The sequence below is a fragment of the Antechinus flavipes genome, chromosome 1, assembly GCF_016432865.1.
Source record: "Antechinus flavipes isolate AdamAnt ecotype Samford, QLD, Australia chromosome 1, AdamAnt_v2, whole genome shotgun sequence".
Classification (NCBI taxonomy): domain Eukaryota; kingdom Metazoa; phylum Chordata; class Mammalia; order Dasyuromorphia; family Dasyuridae; genus Antechinus; species Antechinus flavipes.
Window position 1 is genome coordinate 48069337 of NC_067398.1, and position 15118 is coordinate 48084454.

At 40.3% G+C, this 15118-nt stretch overlaps 1 protein-coding gene across 4 annotated transcripts in view; it reads right to left on the minus strand.

Moving 5' to 3' along the window:
• SRGAP3 (SLIT-ROBO Rho GTPase activating protein 3) overlaps positions 1-15118 on the minus strand; it is a 278275-nt gene that overhangs the window by 74548 nt on the left and 188609 nt on the right. For all 4 annotated transcript variants that reach the window (XM_051981475.1, XM_051981466.1, XM_051981457.1 and 1 more), the window contains exons 5-7: positions 5015-5200; positions 2785-2913; positions 810-1031 (exon numbers count right to left, since the gene is read on the minus strand). In XM_051981475.1, the coding sequence (XP_051837435.1) occupies positions 810-1031; positions 2785-2913; positions 5015-5200 (537 nt within the window). The remainder of the gene's footprint in view (positions 1-809; positions 1032-2784; positions 2914-5014; positions 5201-15118) is intronic.

The following is a 15118-nucleotide window of genomic DNA, read 5'->3' on the forward strand; positions in this document are numbered from 1 at the left end:
AGGGGGCCCAGCCTTGAATCCTATTCTACCAGTAAGAATCAAACTTCAAAGGCAGGATTCATAATGTCAAGGGAAGTCATGGCAAAGGTGACAGGGAGGGGAAACAATAGCAACAGTTCTCATTCCCTCTGGAAATTCTTCAAGGAATCAACTAGCTGGGAAGGAATTTTGTCATGATAATCACCACCCCTTAAACTTGTAGCAAGTGGGAAAAGTGCCTTTTCTGCCATCCCTCCCTTACACCAATCACAACGTAACAGTAAGAGTTCTAATCTGGAGCCAAGAGAGCTCGGTCGGAATCCTGCATCTGTTGCCCATTGTTTGGGTAATCATGGCAGAATCGGCAAATTTCTCTGTCCCTCAGTATCCTCTTCTGGAAAAGACTTCTTAGATTTCTAAGGTTCCTTCTAACTCCATATCTTATGATGTATTTTATTGACTGGGTCAAGTCTATAACCAAAGTCAATGTGGAAAGATCATGGGAACGTAGATTTTGAGCTGACTCCCTTATTCAACAACAAAGAAATATGAGACCAAGAGAGTAAAGGGGCAGGTTCCCCCCAAACGGAGGTCTAAGAATTTGTTGGTCATGTTCTGCTGGTATGGATTGGACCAAATCTGGCAGAGATCCTTTCTAATTCTAAAATTCTTCTATTCTGTGATTCTATTCCTGCAGCCTCCTGGTCCAATGTTCTCAGATGGATGGAAGAATTCACAACTGAGAGAATACAGAGAAGTCCCGGGCATGGGCCCGCAGATACTGATGGTAGATGGCGGTGACTTGGGGAATTTCAGGGCAGGGGTCTTACCTCATCCCCCATGTGGGGCTGGAACTCAAACTTGAGTGGTGGGCAGAAGACCTGGTTGCACATGTCCATGACCGTGTGCTTGTCACTCCTTGCATCAAGGTTGTCCACGGCGTTTTCTATGACATCCAGTCCCTCATGGCGAGAGGTCTCCAGGTTATATTCAGCAGAGAGGTAGGTCCTGAAGGTTCGGGCCAGGCTGGTGTGAAAGCCCAGATCACAACACTTAAGGATAGAAAGGAGTCAAAAGTAGAACAGTCAGGTTTTCATTGATAAGATGATAAATAAGTGAGATCTCCATGAGAAAAGACTTTCCATTCCAAAGGCTCCCATGAATTTTGGAAGCCCACCTCAACTGCAAAGGCCAGTTCTAAGCTCGCTTTCTTAGGGAAGTTCAGGGTATTTAAAACCTGAGTGGTGGAAAGAAGAAGGGACAAAGCTCCTCTGAACTTTTCCTCTGTTCTCTGCAAGAAGGGAAAGGCTTAGAGTGCAGAAAAGGAGAGGATCTAGTCAGGGTCTCCTGAAAAAACAAAGACATATATTTGCCAGGAACCCTTCTCATATTCTGGACAATGAGATTTAGCTTCTTTCCACAAGGGCAAAGCCAGTTCAATCCCAAGTGGATCAGAACCCAGAATCCAGACGTTCTCCATTTTAGCTGGGAATACAGAAGAACCCCACAAGTAAGATCAGTTTGTCAAAGTACATTTACTGAGAGTCTAACACATCCAGAAACCAATAACCAGCTCAGTGGGAGGCGAGTACAAAAGAAATTGTTTCTGCTTGAAACCAGCTTCCAAACAGGATGTTCCTGTCCTTTCACACTCAGCTCAATCCCCTTTCCCCATGTAGCCTTCTAGGGGATGTCCATTTACAGTGAACTCTCCCTTCTCTAATTTCTTAGTGGCTTTCTTGCAATCACGCAAAATTAATATTTTGAAAGATTATATACAATTCTCTCACTGTTCACCAAGTATCTGGCCTGGTAGTCTATTTCTTGCCCCTAAAAGTGGACTTAGAGCTGTGATTTCATTGGCAGAGAGCCTCCCAGTGAGGAAACTCCACCGATCAATATAGGGAGGCACCTTTTGGGCAATTCACATTGTTTAGAGTTGCCTAGAACATGGGACAGTTTGGTCCATGGCCCAGTCATCCAGCCAGTACATCCGAGAGGGAGAGCTTGAACCCACGGTTTTCTAGCTTCAAGGCCAGTGCTCCATCCACTCTGCCATACTGTTCCAGTGGGTGTTTATACATGTATGTGCGGGTGTATGAAAGTATATGTATAAAAAAAAAAGAAAGTCTATGTGTCTATAAGTCTTTTTATTTTGAAGCTTTACTAGCTTTGGGATACATCACATACTATAATAATAAATACTACTTATATAATGCTTTAGCTTGTTACCTCACTTGATCCCAGCAACCCTGTGAGGTAAATGCTATTATTATTTGCTCTATTTTACAAATGAGGAAACTGAGATTTAACCGCTTTGCCCAGAGTCACATACTTAAAGTCCAACTCTAAGTCCTATATTCTATTCCCTAAATCATTATTTGTTCAACTACATTTTAATGTGTATAGAAATATTTGAATATATGTACACACATGTGCATGCGTGTATGAAGCTAGCTTTTTTGTGTGTATTTCCCTTGCACCCAGTATGTTTGAATAGTCGATGGTTACAGACATAGATAAATATATACATATAAATATAAACAACATGGTCCCCAAAGACACAAATACCATAAATACCCATGACAATTTTACTCCCTTATCCTAGAGGTCAATATCCATTCATATCCAAACCTTGGACCCAAATTCCCAGGCTCCTCCCAAATTTGCCAAAGACAAGTCCCTTCCAACGAGCTCCTCCCAAACGGCCCGGCGCTTTGTTCTCTCAGGGGGATCTCAGTAAAGGCCGAGGGGGTCTGTTTGACACTTGGGCCCCTCGCTTGGCGCCAAGGAAGCGGGACTTACATCGATCAGATCGGAGACATCGTGGATGTAGTATTTGCTGATGGCTGCATTGGTGGCTGCGAGGTTCAGCAGATAGTCGTTGCGGGCCTTGGTGCACTTCAGCTTATTTTCCGAGTACTTGGCCTGCCTCTGAGGGGGACAGAGATGAGACACAGGTGAGCCTGGGGCCTGCTCAAAGCCTGGCCGGAGAAGGGCAGACACTTCCAGGCCTGGCTTTATGCTAGACCTGCCCAGGTGAAGAGGAGATGTGGGACCCACTCAAATCTCAAGTACTGTCCCTAAAAGGACAACAGGAATGTGTCCTTCCCCCTACAATCCAAATCAAGGTTTATTCCCTTAACTCCTTTAATTCTTTTAATTTCTTTAACTCCTTTAACCTTTCCCTAGAAAGATAATCTTCAAACATTTTAATTACCTCTGAAGTTCTCCGACATCCTTTTCTTCCCAATGAAATTTCTGCATGTTTCTAGGTTTGTGAATCCTAGAGCGGGTCAGCCAGAGAGTTGGGGAGCCTTCTCGAGGAATACATTTTGTTCCATCAGCTATAAGAGTTGTACTGCGGCATACTTGCTATATTACTGACTCATGGGAGGCTCTCGGTATCAGTCTCCAGAGGCTGGGTAAACCCTGGGGATCATCTTGAAGTTCACACATTCTAAGTGATTTGCCCAAGCTCATGCAGCTAATCTGCAGCAAAACTAAGTCTATCTGCATGTCCTGTCTCCTGACTGCCAGGCCAGAGAGAGCTCTCTCCAATATATGAGATATTTTTACAGTTTTTAAAGAACATTCCTCAAAACAATCCTAACAGCAGACTGTGTAAGCATTACTATCCCCATTTAACAAATGAGAAGATAGAGGCTGAGAAAAATGACTAAACCCTAACCCTAAATCCCTATGCTCACCCAGCTGTCTGGTCTCCTTATTTTAGAGATATAACTAAAATTAACATATATTATATTCTATTAATTATCCTATTTTTATTAATTTTGTTAGTATAGAAAATAATATAGGAGATATGATGGAATATACTATGTATCAAATTTTATTTTACTTTATTTTTTGGCAACTGAGGAAAGTAGCATAAAATGCAACTTCACCTACTGCCTGAGAGACTGTCAAACTGGGCAGGGGAGTGAGAATATTGGCTTGGGGAGTATAACTATAGTTCTCCTTATGCCACCTGGTCATGGAACTCTTTTTTTTCTTTTTTATTATAGCCAAGATATATGCATGGGTAATTTTACAGCATTGACAACTGCAAAACCTTTTGTTCCAACTTTTCCCCTCCTTCCCCCCACCCCCTCCCCCAGATGACAGGTTGACCAATACATGTTAAATATGTTAAAGTATAAGTTAAATACAATATATGTGTACAGGTCATGGAACTCTTACCCAATTATTCTTGCTAGCTAGAAAGAAAGACTGGTTATTTCTATACTGCTGAAGAACTGCTAAGGCCATCATTAAATTTCACTGCCCTGGGGAAAAGCCCCAGTTACCATACCCTAGTTAATGGCTCTGCCCAATTCCCAAGCCATTGTTCCTTTGGTCTCAGGATGCTACCTTCCTTATATAAAGGAGCTCCAGTGAGCGCTGCCTCCTTGTACTCCTGTCTCATAATTTCCTTCCATTTGCTTCTGGTTGCATTATTAAGTCATTAAGGCCTTGTTAAATTTTAATTGTACCATGTGTGTTGCTTCGTCTCCACAAGGAATAATCACAGTAGCTCAAGTTTAAATAACACTTTAGAGTTTACCAAGAATTTCCTCCCAATGACCCCAACCTCTGATTCCAACTGACCCTTATAGCCATATTATACATTGTCCCCCTATCTGTACTCCACAGTCTGGTTAAAATGGCCTTTTTGCTGCACTAACTCTCCCCTCACCCTCCCTGATCCCCCAACCTTCCCTCACCCCTCCCAAAATTACTGTGAATTTATTCTGTGCATGTTCTACATATACTTACATGTTCCCTCTCCTGAAAGATTGTAAGTTCCTTGAGAACAGGAACTTCTCCCACCTAGCAGAGTGCCTTATGTTTAGTTCAGTTATTTTTCAATCATGTCTGACTCTGAGTCATTTGAGATTTTCTTGGCAGACATTACAATGCTTTGCCATTTCCTTCTCCAGCTAATCTTACAGATGAGGAAACTGAGGCAGACAAGAAGTATCCCCTTCTGGGCAAGCCCCCAGACCTCCCTCGGAAGCAATCCCTCGACACCTGCCTTCTCCTTCATCTTCTCCATCTTCTTGACAGAACTCCTGCGCTGTGGCCTGTCCTCATGCCGGAGCAGATTCATCCCAAGGTCCCCGGATTTGTTGAACTGCTTCTCCTCTTGCTTTTCCGCCTCTTTTAACTTGCTCTCAGCACTGAGGCTCTCTGCGTGATACATGTGATAGGTTTTCATGACCTAGGACACAGAAATGAGGGAAAGTTAACATTCTGCCTTCTTCCTGTGGGTTTTCAGGTCTCTCTTACCCAGACTCTCAAGGTCATTTGGAGACGACTTCCCACCGCTCCCCACACAGATCATGTCCCTTACTCTCCATGCTATTCTATCCAAACACAATGCCTTCCTGCTCTACCCACTTTCTAATAATCTCCTTTCCAGGCTCAGCACAAGTCACCCTTCCAGGCCACAGCAATGTCTCCTATGGCTGATCTCCTCTGCGCTTAGTGATTATACTTCATGTTAAAACAAATTATCTTTCCGATTGTCCTTTCGTGCATACAAAGCTTGTCTCCTCAAGTTCTATGTAAGTTCTATGAGGATACCAAATCTGAAGGTTTTCTTTAAATGTGTCCTTTGGATCCAACTCTATTATTTGAAAAATGGATGACCACCAGCAAACCACTTTTTCCCCTAAACTATAAAATAACAGGGTTAGATGAGACGATCCCTTTCTAATTCAAAATCTATGCTTCCAGGAATATCTTCTAAGGCTGTATCTTAAAAAGTGGGGGTCTTTGAGTGGACAACATCCTTTGGGAACTAGATTGAGGGATGGGGACTGTGTCCAGTGGTTTCAAGAGTTGTCTGGAAACAGGATAACAAAATATCCTGAAGCTTGCCCAATCCAACCGCATACAGGCTAATTCTTGGAGATTTTGGTGGTGGTGGTGAATGAATCATGTCCTTTCCCTGCCCCCTGGAGAGTTGGAAACCTCGATGAGGATGCGGGGACCCTCACAACAAATTCTGGAGTATGAGCAGGTCACATCAGTCCTTGCCTCTGAAGGAGGCAAGTAAGTCGGAGGAGCAAGCTCTGCACAATCAGACCTGAGCTCCCCACAAGGGTTGGAAGATGCTAATCTCTGAATCTTCCCCAATCTCCTTTCCTTGGCCCATAACCCGCCTTGAACTCTTTCCTACCGCTTTTGAATGCTGAAAGTTTGTGGAGGGTCTATTCTATCCCAATGGAAACCCTACAGATGTCATTCCTTCCATGCCCAAACCCTTCAAACACAAGAGATGAAATTAAAGATTGGGTTTTAATCATCCCACTACATTTGGAGAGAAAATGGCACATGTGCTATTCTCGACTAATGTGCTCTTAGTCACATCATCCCTCTTTCATCATCTGTCTCCGGGACTTTAAATATTTGGTTTCATGTTGTGTGGAGATGGCAGAAATGTTCTGATCTATTTGAGAAAGCAGACTATGAGGCTAATTGCCTAGATGCACAGCTGGGAGTACAGAGGGCTGGGGAGCTATAACTCAGGGCTGCTCCTCATCACAGGGAGGGGGGTGCCATCAGTGGGGGCTGGGAGCCTGGGCAGTAAGTGATTATGGGCAACATCTGCACAGAACCCGTGGGGACTGCAAGGGGGGCTTGTTCCATGATGTGAAAATCCAATCCATTCCGATGTAGCCTGGCTACACTGAGACTTGGGGGGTGCTGAACAGTATCTAAGCAGGCAAGAGAACTTCCATACCATTCTTCCCTCTGGTGCCCCAATTAATTACCTACACTGTTCTAGGCACTAGTGACATAAAAACAAAAAAGCAGGGAACTTAAGATTTTGGGGAGAGGGAAGAGGTGATTATACAGATGATACACAGAAAAGTATCAAACTGATCATTTGAAGAGATGAGAAAAGTACATTTATATCCGGAGGAAGGGATCAGAAAAGTCTTCCCTTAGGAAGAAGCTTGGATTGGACTTTGAAAAAAACAAAGGATTCATAAAGGAAGAGGTAAAGATTGAGCGTATTCCAGGCTCGAGAGCACATCCTGGGCACAAGGACAGGTGGCAGATGGAATGCCAAGCATAAGGAACGGCAAATAAGTCGGTGTGTCTGGAACACAGAATTCATAGAAGGAGAATGATATACAGTAAATCTGGAAAATTTGCTTGGAGCCAGATTCTAAAGGGCCTCACATGCTGAGGTAAATGAATTTTATTTTATTCTAGCAATAAGTGGAAACTGCTCCAGCTTCCTGAGCAAGGGAGTGACACAAAGTCAGCCTTGTGCTTCAGAAAAATCATCCTGGACGCTGTGTGGAGGAAGGGTCATAAACGGGGAGAGACCAGCAAACAACAGCAAACAACAGTTCACATCAAAACCTGTGAAGTCCAAGTAAAAGTGAATGAATTCCCTCTTCTCGTAGCTATATGAGCAGAGGGAAGACAAAAGATAGCAGAGGTAAAATCAATAATGCTTAGCAACTAACTGCATATGGGTGGCGAGGGAGAAGGAAAAAATTCCGAAGTTGCACATCGAGATGGCTAGAAAGATGATGGGGCCCTGAAAACAAAGTGAGAAGTTTGGAAGAGGGATACATTTGTGAGGGGGGACCTATTAAGTTCTGTTTTGGACATATGGAAAACATTCAGGGGTATTAGTTTCTCTTTCTAGAGGAGAGAAATGGAATGAAAGTCTTTCCCCAGAAGAATACAACTGATTTTGAAGTATCTATTCTAACTGGGAAAGAATAGAGAATAAATGCAAAGCCATAGATTATCTCCAACAGCAGATAATCTAAAAATTATTTCTATTCAATTAGCATGATGTCTGTTCATTCATTCACTTACTTATTTCTTATAGCAATAGTGTATGATTTCTTCAGTTTACCAGGCTGATACTCAAATGAATGGACATTGAGTGTGTCGGAATTTTTAAAAAGAGAAAGATCGTTACAATGGCATAAAAGGGGAAGCCTATATGGAATTACACAATTAAAATTTAAAACTATAATTAAATTTGAAAAATTCTCCTGGAATAAGCCACAAAAAACACTCTACACATAGATGTTGCTATTTGTCCATCATTCTAGCGCATGATAATGTCTTAACTTGCAAGTAAATTAGAGTAATAATCATGAGTTTTACTGTCATGCACCAGCTAATGAAATAGAGAATGGGGAGTCAGGCCCAGGAGGGTGCAGAAGACAACTCTAAGGCTAAGGAGAACTGTTTGTTAAATTAAAAAAAAAAAATCCACCTCAGGAATCAGGAAACATCATAGATCAAGGCTTGATTTATTGTTTTGTTAATTGTCTAGCCTTAAGAATGTGATGAACAAAATAAAAATGCAGAGTAAATTTAATATTTCATGTATACTTTTTAAAAAAGCAAGTCAATTGTTAAATGTTTAACAACAGACCTCTGGCTATAGGAAAATAGTTTTCATATTGAGTCCATGATTTAACATTTTATCTGTTCAAGTCTCTATTTAACCTGCAAATATTTACTGAACTCCAATTGTGTTCCTGGTCCAGTACTTGGAGCCAAGGTGGAAGGAAAGGAGAGGGTACAAGGACAAGTTTTCCGGCCCAGAATCTTGCATTCTAGTTAGGGAAGCAAAATTTATACTGTGAAGCAATTAGTGAAAAGTAATAAAACAATGTATGAACATGTCCACGTTCCGGTTTCATTGCCTTGTTGAAACTATGAGCTAAGCTGGTGCAAGGTTTATCTTACAGACAGGTAATAGCGTAAAGTTCTGACAAAAAAAAAGTGATCCACTGGAGAAAGAAATGGCAAACCAGTAATTATGCCAAGAAAACCCCAGGAGAGTATGCAAATGCTGAAAAAAGATGGGCTCCTCATTGTCAGAGAGCATCCAACCCTTACTGGAATTGTTTGACCTTCTGTTCTCAAAGAGATCCATAAAAATAAGGAAGATGGTACTATGACCTGCAAGTGAATTGGACTGGGGCAGATTTCAGAAGACAGTAGAGACCAGAAGGGTCTGCTACACAATGGTCTAAGGAATGATGAATGACCAAATGACAATGAACATGGACAAGACCTTTGAGCTTTGGTTTCCTCAAATGGTATGAAGACAGAGCTAAGGAACTAGATTCAGAAATCAGAAGATCTAGGAGGTGGACCCTTGACTTAAATCTCTGAGGTTGAGTGCCCCTTAGAAGGTAGGACAGGGGAGCAAACTTGACCCTAATCCATCTAGCCAACAAGACCCAAAACAATGACTCCCTCAAGCTGTGAAGTTTTATTGACTCCCCCAACTAATGGGGAAGGGTTGGGAAGAACCTGCTGACCCACCAATAAATTCTTAAACTCCACATCAGATTTTATGAATCCAAACTCACTCCCATCTCATCAAGCTGTGCCTTTTCCGCTCATCCAAAATTCATTATTCTCATTTATCAACAACTCCCTCAAGCAAACTCAGCTTGGGTGTGACTTGGATCGCATAGTAGAGTTATTAAATAGCTCTACAGGTTCCACGCTCTAAGGAATAAATGCATGACTGCAACACTGACTTGTAAAGTGAATTTCTGCAAATCAGATATGTTACATATTATACAAAAATCAACCTCCTTTTCTGTGGTGACTGACTCAATAAAGATGCTGCTTCCTAGTTCAGAATTATAGGTGAGAGAGTAATGCACTTTACCACAGCACTAGTTAGGTGCTTATAAATTCTGGAGCACATATGAGGATATTCAGAATGTAGATTGATAACTTTTTTTCCCAGCCTTTTCACTACTGATTTTTTTTTTAAATCAAAACACAGGAATCTTAGAGTAATGGAATAACAAAACTTTAGATCTGGAAGATACCTTGGGAATACAACTGCCCCATTTTTTAGATGAGAAAACCACAGCCCAGATAGGTCAGATTACTTAGCTAATGGCCAACAGAGCTGGAACAAGAATCCAAACCTCCTTTTGGTCATCCTGCTTTTCCCTGCACTCTATGCCATCTCCCAAGGGGTATTAATTCTGACATACCAGGAACAGTCACACACTTTAGCAATAATCTAGTCCAGCCACTCAAGCTACAGAGAAGGAAACCAAAGTCCAGGAAAGGAAACTGAATCACTCAAAAATGGCACAAAAAAGGCTATGACATCCCTCTTCTCTCTCCCAGACCAATGCTACTACCATAATATTCCACTGTTGGTCCAGACCTGTGACTTCATCTGGGTACAGAACTCCAGATCGGAAATTCTCTCCAGTGCTGCAAATTGGCAATGCACCTATTGCTTAGGATCTTTTCTTTAAAAAAAAAAAAGATACAGCTTAGGATCTTAGAGAATACCCTGGTATCAGAGAACTTTGAGAGGTTAAGGATTTTTTTTTTCTGCTTGCCCTTGTCTCCTGGACACGATCCACTACACCTGACTGCCTCTCTGATAAAAACACCAAAGTATCTAGCATTTTCCCAATAAGACTAGATTATCCCTCCTAGAGACAGAGACCATTTCTCCTTTAATAGCTTTCTATTTCATTAATCCACTAGTTTGAAGCTCCTTAAGAGCCACCTTCCTGCCAACTTGACCTGGTCATTCAGCAACTTCTGCTTAGAATGTGTCCAAATAGCCAAGCCCACTTGTATATGAACCATCTAGTAGCAAAACCAGGTTGCTGCAGACGCAAAGAGATCCCAATCTTGTGCTAAGAATGCATTCATCTACTTTTCCATGTTCTAATTTCCTATGTAATTTTGAAGGACCACAATGGTAAAAGCAGAAACTCTAAGTTCTGAATTCTCTCCATGCTCTGAAGAATAAATGCACAGTAGCAACATTGATTTGTAAAGGGAATTTCCACAAGTAAAATAAATTACACATTGTACAGAAATCAACCTCCTTTTTTGTGGTGACTGACACCATAAAGATTGCTGTTTACGAGTTTGGAACTGTGGGTAAGAAGACATTATCTCTAACAAGGGCTTTCTGCTTATCTAGACCAAGGCTACTTAAATTTTTTCCACTTGTGACCCATTTTCTCCCAAGAAATTTTTATGTGACTCCAGGTATAAGGATACAGAATAGGTATAAAAACCAAACATTTACTGATAATAAATCATAATTTTGCAATTCCCACATTCAATTATGAGATCCACATAGAGTTGTCACTCACAGTTGAAGAAGCTGGGACTTAGAGAACCTATTCCTTTCCTTCTCCCAAACTCAATGTCATTCCCAATTCTACAGACACTAAAAAAATAAAATGAACTGTGACATAATTAACTAAAAATGATTCATATAAACAAAACAAGTCCCTGAAATGAAAAAAATATATATTTCAGTCTCAAACATCAAAAGAGAGAATGGGATTGGGCAGTAGACTACCTGTTTAATGAAGGAGCTGAAATTTCAGGAACTGCCAGAATGAAAGATTTCTTAGAGAAGTTGTGGTAACAGGGTGTGTGTGTGTGTGTGTGTGTGTGTGTGTGTGTGTGTGTTTATATAGCCCTAAAATTGAATAGTATCTTCTGGAGAAGAAATTATTTTCCTAAATGTCACACACTGATACAAAATGTAGGATTTTTAAAATACAAAATGAAATGGTTCTGAGCATAAAAAAATTGGGGGCTAAAGTTTGTTTTAAAAAATAAATTTTGTTACAACTTTCTGTTTATATCAAGAGTTTTCAATAAAATACTTTTCCCCTGCCTTATTCACACACACCCCCAAAACATCTCCTAAGTCAGAAGTTCTCACCCTGAGGTCTTTGAACTTAATTTTGTTGTTGTTGTTCTTGTTTCAACATTTTGATAATTATTTCAATTTAATTATTTTTCTTTATAATGCTATGTATTTTATGCATTTAAAACCATGATTCTGGGAAAAGGGTTACAATCTTTGCCAGACTTTCAAAGGGTTACATAACATTTTTAAAAAGATGAAGAATTTCGAAGCTAAGAAGTGATTTGCATAGCTCTGCTCCTGGGGAGTTCAGTCCAGGGAACCAGTGTTTATACTTATCCTACTGAGGAATTCTACCTCTTCCATGTCTGGTGGTCAGGCCTCCTTTTTCACCATGTTGTGGCTATGGCATTTCCCTCTGACTAGCATCCTGGGCGATGGTCCAGAAGAAAAGAGTTATTTTTCAAATTCCTAGGAGAATCAAATTCTCTATAGACATCAGCCAGCCTGTGTGAATCTAGGTAGGGCTGAGAAATCTAGAGGCAGCCATGAGTTTGTCAATTATCAGGGATCAATAGTCAATAATAAGACCAGACCTGTATTCTCATCTCATAGAGGTTGCATCTTTAAATTTCTATTGGGATGTAACAGTCAATCCTCGATCACAGATTGCATCCACACATCCATCTTCCTAAATCTCTTTTCTTAGTGAAGTTTAGGAGGCTTCCTGAGTCTCCTCAGCAATTCTGTGCTCTGGAAAGCCACTTTCTTAACCAATGGATCACGAACCCAAATGGGATCTCGTAACTGAATGTAGGGATCGTGAAATTATGATTTGTTATCAGTAAACACTTGATTTATATACCTATCTATCCAGTCATGAACAAATTTCTCTAGCGAAAAGGTTTTGTGAGTGGAAAGAAGCCTACAGGACTTTAACCCTATAGGATATAAGATGCTGGGCTCTAGAGAGGGGGGCTAGCAGTTAGAGAGCTGAACTTAGCTATGAAATCCTGAATTAGAATTCTGCCTTAAGTCACATGTTGCATGAACCTGGGCTAAATAATTTAACTTCTGTCAGAATCAGTTTTTCCTTACCTATAAAATAGGGATAATAACAGGGTTACTGTGATGATCAAATGAGGAAACATAAACTAAACAGCTTACAAATGGTAAATCACTATATAGATGTTGGTTATTATTACTAATTTGCCAATGAGGTGCACTCCCATTATTCAACCATTCCTGTGCTTTGTTCTGAGATCACCAACTCATGTTGAATGGTTCCACTGATGAATCAAAGCTTTGAGTCAAACGGTCCTTCCCAATAATTTATTTTTTACCTGTGATTACACAGGTATGAGAAATCCTTGTGTGGGAACTCCCTAATTAGAAACTCACTTATAGTCTTAGAGAGTTGCCTTGGGAATTGACCTCCAGTGTCATTCATTTCATCCTTTATACATACTATAAGAGGAGGTGATATATTGAATTCAGTAGAATACCCAAAGATTAGTGTTCTAAGAATACCCTTTCTTCCTGAGACCTAACCACTGCATCACGTTACCTCTCTCCCCATAATTAGGACACAGGGATGTAGTAATAATGCTCTGTCTATGCAAGTTTTCTTGCTGCAATTACCGTTCATTAGAACCCTTTAGGACAGCTGATACAGATGGATGAGGAACAGGGCCAAGAAATGAATGGGGGGGGATGGAAAGCATCTGGGGAGCCATACAAGGCTTTCAATGATCCCAAGTCGCCCAACTCAAAATCCCATCTTATTTTAGACTCTTGTTTTTCTGATGTCACCAAGGCTGTGAATCACAGACCAACCTGATTCGTGAAGAATCAGAATAACAGGTGAGTCAAAGGGCAATGGAAAGAAGCATGGTGTGTGTAAGTAGACTGAAGGACTCCCATGGCCAGGTGAGCTGAATAAGTGTGTATCATCACCCAAGGAACGAAGGGCCAAAAAGGAGTCGGGGCCAGTGGGGAGGCAGCAAGAGCAACAAACAGCAGCAGGTAGACCGTCTGAGGCTTCCTCATATCCAAGGAATCGCCAAAATAGAGAGAACAGTTGTGTGGGAGGACACAGACTAGAGTCAGACAGGATGCAAGAATGGACTGAAAAGGCATGATGAGTGTAAAGTCATATATTCTGAATTCAAACCTGGCTTAGCAGCTGTGTGCCTCTGGGCAAATTACATAACCTCTGTCTGCCTCAGTTTCCTCATCTGTAAAATGAATTGGAGAAGTAAATAGCAAAGCACTCTAGTGTTTTTGCCATAAAAACCCCAAATGGGGTCATAAAGAATTGGGACATGGTTGAAAAAACCAAACAACAATTTACTGTTCTAACCTCAATTTCTTTATCTATAAAATGAAGACATTAAACTAGCTACCCTCTAAGGTCTTTTCCAGTGCTAAAACTAATGATCATGTATTTGTGGCAAGAGTAACGTGCCATTAACCCTGTTCTATTCAACAATGATCAAAGAAAGGAGGGGATGAAATAGCATTGTTAGGTGCAGAATTGGACTCAAGCACTTATATTTTCCTAGAGAAAGCAACACACCAAAAGGATTGGTAGTCACAGAAGGAGACTTTGGTCCAGAAAGTTACAGGGAAGGAAAGTGGAAACATAGGATTGATGTACTTCCTCCATTTTTATTAATGAATTGGCTGAAGGTACATATAGCAACATATCTCCATAACATAAATGATTATTAATATGTACATGTATGTATGTAAGTAAAAAATAAAAGGCATCAAAAATATTCTTTTTTAAAAGACTTGGGATATACTGGACATGGTTGCTACTGAATATTCTAAAAAATGAAAGCCATTCTATATAAATAGAAAACAACTTTTTATTGATTTAGGAATCATTTTGGGATCACTTGCCTAAGTAAAATCAATCCATTAATTAGATAGGACAAAGGTATAAATCAATACCAAATTCAAAAGAAAAAAAGGAGAAGATACTGCAATTACAACTCTAGTATGAACTATTTAAATAATCTGCTTATTAAGAAATGGGGAAACACTGATTATCACCACTTTTAGAGAAGTTTAACTTTGGAAAAGTAGCCACCGCAAAGTCCTAAAGAAGTCAGAAACCATCTCACCCAGCAAACACAATCATTTACCAAGTAGAGTAACCCAATGGAGAACAACGGCAGCACAAAACAAAGTCACTTACAATATAATTATAGAAATATGGGAAAAGATTAAGGGTAGTATTTCCCTAAACAGCAAAAAGCAACAAACAAGCTTACTGTAAGCTGTGACTACAAGCTCAAAGGAAACAGAGGGCTGCCACAAGATTGAAGAAAGGTAAATGTTAAACTAGTTTTCAATAAAAGGAAGAGAATAGTCTGAAATCTATAGGATATATAGATATATATCTATAGATATATATCTATGGATACATATATAGATAGATATATATTTAGATATATAGATATATAAATCTATATA